An 8,596-nucleotide genomic window follows, 5' to 3' on the forward strand; every position below is an offset into this window, starting at 1 on the left:
GGGCAGCAGCTGGCGTGGCACAGGGGGGGGGGGGGCGCGAGGGGCCGGCGCCGCGGGTCGGCTCACCCAGCAGCTGCTTGTTGGCCGCGCGCTGCGCCAGCACCGCGGCGGCGTCCCTTGAGAAGGCCTCACAGGTCGCGCTCAGCTTTGGGGCATCCTGGAGTGGCGTTGAGGCCGATTGCATGCGAAGAAGGGGGAGGTTCATGGGGGAGGTGCATGCGCACGCTGCCACGCCCCAAGCTCTTTCAGCCGGACTGGTGCGAACAGGCCGGCCGCGCACGCGCCGCTTCTGCATGCGCAGCGACGCCTCGCGTGCCTCCTCGACAGCGCCGAGCCGCGCGGCGGGCCCGCCGGCCCCGACGCAGCAGCGGCGCGCGGGCGAGGGCGCACGCGTGTGCCCCCCGCGGCGCACCTCCTGCAGCGCCTCCAGCCGGGCCAGAGCGTCGGCGAGGGCGTCCCGCACCGACCCGAGGCATTCGGCGCCGTCGATAAGCGCGCGGTAGTGCGTCAGCGCGCTCGCCTGCAGCGCACGCTCTAGCTGGTGGCGCTCCTCGGCCAGCAGCTCTGGCTCCTGTGTGTGGACAAACAGTTGATGTTTGTGCGGGGGCGCACAGCGCTGGAATGAAAGCGAGGGTGGGCGGCCGGCCGCGGGGAGCGGTGCTGCAGGGTCAGCGTCCGGGCTCGGGGATCAGGCCGTTGCAGTGGTGCACCTTGCGCAGGCGGTCAAGGCTGTAGGAAAGCAGCTCCGTGAGGTACACGTCGGCGTGCTTGCCGGCCGCGGCAGTGGGGCTGCCGCCCTGCAGCGCGAGCGAGCCGCGGCGCTGCAGCTGCGGCCCGCCCGCGGATCCCGCGTGCAGCAGCGGCGCGGTGCCGATGCTGGGCCGGCCTGTAATGACTGGAGGCATGCCGCTCATCCTTCCTCCCTGCTCCATTGCTGCCGGCGAGCCCACAGCCAGGCTATGCTTGCAGCAGATCACGCGAAAGCGCGGATCATGAGGACTGGCAGTGTGGAAAATTAAAATCTCAAGCAATGAGCCCTCGTTGAGGGTGCTGGCCTGCCATATATATCACACACCGTTCTCACCAGACACCTGACTAGGAAAACCAGCGTGGTGTCTCATCAATCTTCTTGAAGAGGCCAAGACTTGCATACGATCATCATATACATGCTTTGCTGCTTGTGGACGTGTACCATCACTGCTGTACGCATAGCTGACCTTTTGCTGCCGTAGCGGTCTCGCCGTGACAATACGCCCTTCTCCGTGCAAGGGCCCCTCTTCTCCGCCAACACGACATGGTGGAACCGCTGACGGCTACAGAGGGCTCCTGGTTCGCGTATCTGACCCCGAGGTGGGGCCTCGGTGTCACCCGACCAGCCTTCCGGACTGCGTGCCACGGCTGTCCCTCTCGGCGCGTGAAAAACGATTGAGCCCGTGCATGGGCGGCGCGGCACGCGTGCGCCTTGCGATCGATTCCGCTGCGCATCGCGCCAGCAATCTGCGCTCGTTTGGGCCGCCGCTGCTGCCAGGCGCCTTTGGGCCGCCGCTGCATCAGATGCTCCTGGCATCTCTGAGCTTGTTGCACGCCCTTGCGTTCCACATGGGCAGGCCCACTGGGGTGGCCGGCTGGCTGCTGCCCCGCAAGGACAGCGCCAAGAAAGTTGCACGCCTCATCTCAGCCGTGTCTGCCAGGTGCGTTCGCTCAACTTGACCGCTCCCAGCATTGAGCAGCTGGCGGCGACATCAGCGCGGGGTGCATAACCTCACCTATCCCACAGTGCAGCAGTGCCACAACCAGACCATGCATCCGAGGCCGTGCGCTGCCTTTGCGTTTGTCCCCCTCGCAGCTGGCAAGATGATGCCCCTGTCGCTGACCTGTCGGCGAGCTTCAACGACGCCAAGCTGCCCGCCTCCTGCCCGGCCCCCACCACCGCCGCCGCAACCGCCGCCGCGGGCGGCGCCGCCGCGGGCGCGGCCGTCGCGCCTGGGGCCTGTCCCGGCGGGCAGGCGGTAACGAACAGCTCGCACTCCTTCATATTCCCCTGCGGCGGCCTTACTGTGAGCAACCCCCATCACTGCCGTGGACTCTTGCAGCCTCAACATCCTCCCTTCAGCACAAACAAAGCATGCTTGTTCCTCATACCGCGCGCTTTGGGCTCGCTTTACGACCTGGCTTCTCGCATGTCGCTCGCCGTCACCCCATGCGTGCGACACGGCGGCACCCCCCCATCCGCGCTCCATCCAACCAGGTGAAGCAGGGGCTGTACAGCCTCGCGTCAGACCTGTACCGCGTGGCCCCCTTCGTGCACTGCGCGCCAGACAGCAGCGCGGCCGTCGCGTTTGTGGGCCACCTCTCAAACCTGCAGGTAGGGCTGCGCGCTGGCGTACGCCTGCATGCATGACACAGCCAGCGTCATCCCACCTTGCGCCCTGCCCCCGCATGCACCCCGCTCCCCTGCCCCGGAGCGCCCTCCCCCTTGCGCGGCACCGAAGCCCCCGCGCATCGGCCCTGATCCTCTCAATAGGAGCTGGCCGCGCGTTACTGCAGCCCCTCGGGCACCCCCAAGCGCGCCGGATCCGACGACAACAACTACCCTGCGCCCGCGGGCAGCCTCGCGCGCGCGGGGTCGATCGGGCGCAGCCGCGACATGGGGGCGCTGACGGCGGCCGTGGTGCTGAGCATGTACCAATCAGAGGACGAGCTGGTGCTGCTGAGCGAGCTGCAGGTGGGGCCAGCAGACGGTGGCGGTTGTGGTGGTTGTTGTGGTGGTATAGGATGGGATGGTGGTGGTGGTGGCGGTGGTGGCGGTGGTGGTGCATCTGCAGGAGGTGGCAGTGGGGGGGGTGGAGGTGGCGGTCGTGGTTGATGCATTCGAGCGTGCGTGCGTTGAGGGGATGGACAGCAGGAGTTTTTGTGCAGGGTGCCTTCATAGTTGTTGGTTGTATGTGTGTGAGAGAGGATGTGTGTGAGTGTGGGGTGCGCGTGCATGCGCGCACGCATGCATGCATGCATGCGTGCGTGAGTGCATTCGCCTGTTTGCACTGGTTTTGCCCAGGTGTTCGGTTTCCGGACCAGCTACCCGGCGTTGCTTCAAGCCAACTCGCCACCACAAGCAGTCCACCCAGCAGTCTGCGAAGCAGTGCAGGTGCCAGACCCGCTGCCGCGCGCTGCTCTCATCTCATCGTCACCTCCCCCTGCAGGGCCAATTCGCGTTCATCGTGCTGGACAACGCGAAGAGGCAGGCGTTTGCGGCGCGCGACCCCTCGGGCGCAGAGACCCTCTTCTACCGCATCGGGGACGACGGTGAGCGCCTGTGGCACTTGGCAACCCCGGTCCCTCAACCAACTGTTGTGTGTTTGCAGGGGACTGCTCGCATTCAATGCATTTCAGTCGGGCGCAGTCGCGTAGGTCTGTGCGCGTGAGCGGGTCATGCTGCCCCTCGCACCGGATGAGACCCCCCCCTATAACACCCCGGCCCCTCCTATTTCCGTCGGCCCCGGCCTGCCATGTCTGTGTTGACAGGCAGCGCCGCGTTCGCCAGCAGCAGCGCCGCAATCCCAGAGGATGACCCGGCCGACGCGGCCGGCGGCGGCGACTGGCGGGAGCTGCCGCCGGGGCACTTCATCTCAAAGGGCCATACGCTGCAGCAGTTTGCGCTCACGCCGGCGCAGCTGCAGGTGGGTTTGCGGTCGCGGTTTTGCGGCTCGCGCGATTGCGCTGTTTTGGAGGGCAGTTACTGCGTTTGCTTCCTTGATTCGGCCGCACATGGGCTCTGCTGCTCTTGCCAGGCACGGTGTCAGTGCCCTGCAGCTACCCGACACCCCGGCAGCGACTGTGCAGCCGCCCACAACCGCCTCAACTCCCGACAACCGCCCTCACCCGCTACGCCAGGTCCGGGAGCTGAACGGTAACCTGGCTCCCAGGGCGCCGGCGCCGCGGCCCCCCAAGGGCCGCGCGAGCCTGGAGAACAACATACGCCAGGGCCGCGATTTGGAGAGCCTGGACCTGTTTGGGTTTGGCATGGACGTCTGACGGGGCCGCCGGCGCAAGACTCGCTGCTCATACCACGTGGCGCGGCTCATATCCGGCGTCCTTGGGGGGGGCGTGGGGAACGAAATCCTGGGCTTGGCGTGGCTCTTGCCGAAACATGGCTGTGGGGCTGTGCGGCGCTGCGGCAAGCAGCGCTGCAAGCATGCCCTCTGACCCTGCGCATCGTTGATGGCAGCGCAGGAGGAGCAGAACCACCGCAAGATGGTGCACATAACACAATTAATCTAGCCGACGCATCGGTGAAAAGGCAACATGGCTGCCCGACCGGCCACTTGGGCCCCGCACACCACAGCGCGGCGCGGCGCGGCATCCCCGGCTGCTTGAGCCGCTGGGTGGGCCATATGCAGGCCCGCGGCGCACCTGACAGCCATTCGCCTCCCCTCTCACGCATTTTGCTCACGATTGCTTCACCTTACTCTTTTGGTTCTTTGGCCAAAGGGCGCGCCGCCGCCAGAGCAGAACATGACAACCGCATTCATCCCACGTCCTGCAAACCTGCAGCAACTCCTCTAGGCCGCATATCTTTTCATCTTTGTCTCTACACCACTCTTTTCTCTAGAGCGTCGCGCCCAGCTTGCCACAGCCTCCACGCACGCACGCGACCCGCCTTTGCGGCGCCGCTCGTGCCGCGGCCAAGCCATGAAGCGCCCCGCCTCGTGAAGACGAGTTGGCGTCAAACCCCTATTGTCCCTGCCGACCGTTCGTCGCACTGCTGTCGCAGTCCCCGGGATCTCACTCGTCAGATTCACAGTTTGCTGCACCACTGGGCAACGCCCGCCTCGATGACGGAGTCGTCCTGACCTAGCCCACTGATCACGCTCCGCACTTTTGGAGCGCTCAAACGAACCCCATCTTTTGGCTGCTTGAAGCGCTCTGCACGCTGGGCCCACTGTTGTGATCGGTCCGCCCCCCTGTGTAATCGTTGCTCCCGGACACCCCTCCGCGTCACTCTAGCCTGCTGCAAGCCATGCTGGATCAAATTGCGCCGTTGTTGCAGGTACGAAAACAAATGTCACAGGTTGGATCGCGATGTAAGTTCAGGTCAAATAAACGGCAAAAGCTGCCACTGCTTCGGCAGCCCAGAGCGTTTCTGTCCAGTCCGAGCCACTGCTGCAGTACCCCAGGCCCCGGCGTTCACGGCGCGTCCGCACCCGCCTCTGCCGCCTCGACGAGCACGCGCATTACCGCCTCCCGCCCCAGCCCCATGACGCTGTCCTCGCCGCCGCCCTCGATTCCTCGGACGTGCGGCCGCACCAGAGGGTGCTCCACCATCAGGCCCCCCGCGCACCACAGCACCTCCCCCTCCTCGATCAGCTTCTCGGCGGCTTCCTCGGGCAGGGGGTCCATCAGGATGGTGCAGTTTTCGACGGTCCCTATCCGGACGTCCCCTCCGCCGCCGCCGCCTGCGCTGCCGCCGCCGAGGCGAGTGCAGAGGACGGACCCGACAGTCTGGGCCGGGCTGCGCGCGTAACCTCGGATGAACGCGCGCGCCTGGTCGGCGTCCTCGGGCTTTTCGAGGATGAGCCCTTCGTGCACCACGACTTGGTCGCACGTGATCAGGAAGGACGGCCGTGCGGCGGCGCCACCCGCGGCTGCGGCGCCGCCGCCGCCACTTGTGCTGGCCTCTGCCACAGAGTCGTCCGCGCTGGCCCCGGCCCCGGCGCCAGGGCGGTCGCCGGGGCCGGCGGCCGCCGCCTCTGAGCGCAGCAGCGTGAGGATGGCGTCTGCCTTTGCGTGTGCGAGCGCCATCACCAGCTGCGCCGGCTCATCATGCCGGATCGCCTTCTCGTCAATGTCCGCCTTGCGGACGTCGTACGAGAAGCCGAAAGCCTGGTGCGCCGGGAAGAGTGCGGGCGGGGGGCATGGGTGGACGGGTGGCGTGCGGCTCGCAGGCCCGGGATGCATGGGCAGCCTGAGTGTGGCCCACCGCACCTGTGCGAGCTGGTCCATGACGGCCCTACGGCTGCTGCTAGCCGTCCCCAGGATAATGCGAGGCTTAGAGGCTATTACATGTGCAAATTTTGCCTCTAGCTGCGCCATGGTCGTCAATTCAAGTGCCCCAGATCAATGGGAGTGATCAAGGCGGCAAACGAATGTACAATATGCCGTAGTTCACTGCTTAAAGCTTGAAGCCTCTTGAATCCGTTATTATATGCGGCCGCAGTCGTACCAAACATACACGTCCTCACTGCTGTCCACACCACCTCCGGTGTTATCTTTCTTCTGTGAGAAATAGCAGAGTTCAAACAGGCGTTAAGGTTCATTGCAAGCGACCGGGGCAGGAGGTGGCCGTGCGCGTTGCCACACCCACAAAGCGCAATCCCGGCCTGCCCGTGTGCGCAACCGCAGCGCGGCTGGGCAGCGGCGGGGTACGGGCCCTGAGGCAGCATGGGCCGCAGTAGGAGCCGCAGCAGGGAGCGCAAGCGCGGCCGCAGCCGCAGCCGCAGCCGCGATCGAGATCGGGACGGGCGCGGCAGCCACCGGGACCGCGGCGGCGAGCGGCGCCAACGGGACGAGAGCGACAGGCGCGGCAGCCGGCGCAGCAGGTAGGCTTGAGGGGCAGGGTGAGGCGATTGAAGTCCTGGCCTGACAGCATCGGCGGCGCCCCGTTGGTTGCACTTGACAGCGACAGCCCCCATACCACGGGCACTGCACCGGAGCCCGTCTGTAGTGCTTCATCCGCCACACACCAGTGCCCATCCTCTATCTGCCTGCGTTTGGCAGCAGGAGCAGGAGCAGGGACCGCAGAAAGCGCAGCAGGAGCCGTGAACACAGGCGCAGGAGCAGGAGCAGGGAGCGCAGCAGGAGGAGCAGGAGCCGGAGCAGGGACAGGGAGGCGCGCCCCTCCGCGCCCGAACCGGCGCCCGCGCCGGCCGCGCCCGCGCCCGCGCCCGCTGCTGCTGCCGGCGCCGCGCCGCCCGTCGACGAAGCGGAGGCGAAGCGGCGGCGGTTAGAAGCGTGGCGGGCGCGCCAGCAGCAGCAGAAGCAGGAGCAGCAGCAGCAGCCCGCGGCGCCGCCCGCAGCTGCCCCAGAAGCAGCGGCCCCCGCCAAGGTCTGGCTCCCCTGGGAGCAGCCCCCGCCAGAGGCGGCGCCCGAAGGCGCGGCTCCTGCGCAGGCGGCTGCGGCGGCGGGCGGCAGCAACGGGGCGGAGGGCGGCGGCAGGGTGTGGATGCCCTGGGAAGACCCTGAAATTGCGGCCGCGGCCCCACCCGCCGCCGCCGACGGGGCCGTGCCGCGTGCAGCTGCCGTCTTTGGCGCCGACGACGAGGACGAGCCCGCCATCGCCCCCGCGCCCTCCGCGGCCGGCGTCGCCGCGGCGGTCGCGGCGCGCAAGGCGCGGCTGGCGGAGGAGGAGGCGCGGCGGCAGGCGGAGGCTGCGGAGGCGGGCGATGAGGAGGTCGACCCGCTTGATGCGTTCATGTCTGAGGAGGTGAGCCATTGCATCAACATCTGGCCCTCGCCGCTCAATTCTTACCCCGGCTGCCGGATCCTGGCGCAGCTATCTTTGGCCGGCTCTCGCGGCCGCGCCGAGCTTGCTTGCGCGGGCCCCCAAGCTTCCCTGGCGTCGCCACGGCACATCTCCCTTCTGTGCCGGCCCCTCTGCCGTTGTGCACGCCCCCACAGTTTCCTCAACAACCCCACCATGATGCATGCCCCCGCAAACCCCTCAACCAAGACACACGCTCTGACACACACACACACAGACATACACACACACACACACTCACGCACCCTATGCGCCCACGCGCCCGCGGTCCGTCACCGCCAGGTTCTGCCCGAGGTCAAGGCGCGCCAGGCGGCGGAGGAGGCCGCGAAACAGGCGGAGCGCGTGAAGCTGGCGCAGGCCATGGCGGCCGGCAAGGCGCCCAAGCTGCCCGCGGTGCGCAGCGGGGCCCTGGAACACCCTCGAACCTAGCGGGACCTACGGAGCAGGGTGTGCGATGTCAAGAGGGGAATGAGGCGGCGCTGTCTTGACTGTTGTCAGCCGGGAACCGCTTGGCGGCTGATTCGGGTCTTTTGGTGGTGATGTGACTTGATCCGATCTGATCTGATCTGTATGCGCGTTGACCCGCAGGTGCTGGATGACAGCGACGAAGAGGAGGTCCCAGATCTGGAGATCCAGGTCAGATCGCTGCCCGTGGCTCGCTTGCTTTTCTACGATATTGCACTGCCACATTTGCCTGCGGGCTTGCCGGTTCCTGCCGATCATGTTGTGGCGGTGGGGCTGGCACACGGGCGTCGCCCCCGGCGCGCTGCTCGCCGCACCCCGGCGCGCCAGCGCCACGCCCGCCTTGCGGCCCGTCTGGCACGCCCGGCTGCGGAAAAAGCCGCGTGCCCCTCGTCCCTGCGGCGCCGCCCCGCGCTTAGCCCAGGTGCGGGCGGCAGCCACGCCCCAACGCCACCCACTCACCCCCACAAATGTGACCTCCCACCACAATCGACTGCCCCAGGTGCCGACCAGCAGAGTGAAGCGCATCGTGGGGCCGGGGGGCGCCACCATCAAGGAGATACAGAAGAAGAGCAAGTGGGGCGGGATGTCGGGGGG

The 8,596-nt window shown here is 67.3% G+C and overlaps 4 protein-coding genes across 4 annotated transcripts in view; 2 read left to right on the forward strand and 2 right to left on the reverse strand.

Moving 5' to 3' along the window:
* MNEG_3850 (Conserved oligomeric Golgi complex subunit 8) overlaps window positions 1–914 on the reverse strand; it is a gene marked incomplete at both ends in the record, with an annotated part of 4,470 nt that extends 3,556 nt beyond the window's left edge. Inside the window, 3 exons of the mRNA XM_014047675.1 lie at window positions 67–157; window positions 413–571; window positions 711–914. Of these exons, the coding sequence (XP_013903129.1) occupies window positions 67–157; window positions 413–571; window positions 711–914 (454 nt within the window). The remainder of the gene's footprint in view (window positions 1–66; window positions 158–412; window positions 572–710) is intronic.
* Window positions 915–1,294: 380 nt separating this feature from the next.
* Window positions 1,295–4,032, forward strand: MNEG_3851 (asparagine synthetase-related protein; the record flags this gene model as incomplete). The annotated part of the gene is made up of 8 exons (XM_014047676.1): window positions 1,295–1,350; window positions 1,608–1,691; window positions 1,847–2,057; window positions 2,249–2,365; window positions 2,525–2,725; window positions 3,201–3,303; window positions 3,523–3,677; window positions 3,892–4,032. 8 exons carry the CDS (start codon window positions 1,295–1,297, stop codon window positions 4,030–4,032), a joined length of 1,068 nt encoding a protein of 355 aa, XP_013903130.1.
* A 1,152-nt stretch (window positions 4,033–5,184) lies between these two features.
* MNEG_3852 (septum formation protein) lies at window positions 5,185–6,000 on the reverse strand (the record flags this gene model as incomplete). Its single annotated transcript, XM_014047677.1, has 2 exons — window positions 5,185–5,880; window positions 5,983–6,000. 2 exons carry the CDS (start codon window positions 5,998–6,000, stop codon window positions 5,185–5,187), a joined length of 714 nt encoding a protein of 237 aa, XP_013903131.1.
* A 1,219-nt stretch (window positions 6,001–7,219) lies between these two features.
* On the forward strand, window positions 7,220–7,930 carry MNEG_3853 (hypothetical protein; the record flags this gene model as incomplete). Its single annotated transcript, XM_014047678.1, has 2 exons — window positions 7,220–7,480; window positions 7,820–7,930. Coding segments are annotated over 2 exons (372 nt in total), but the record flags the coding sequence as incomplete, so codon positions are not given.
* Window positions 7,931–8,596: the final 666 nt, after the last annotated feature.

This window comes from Monoraphidium neglectum, assembly GCF_000611645.1.
Source record: "Monoraphidium neglectum strain SAG 48.87 unplaced genomic scaffold scaffold00505, whole genome shotgun sequence".
Taxonomy (NCBI): domain Eukaryota; kingdom Viridiplantae; phylum Chlorophyta; class Chlorophyceae; order Sphaeropleales; family Selenastraceae; genus Monoraphidium; species Monoraphidium neglectum.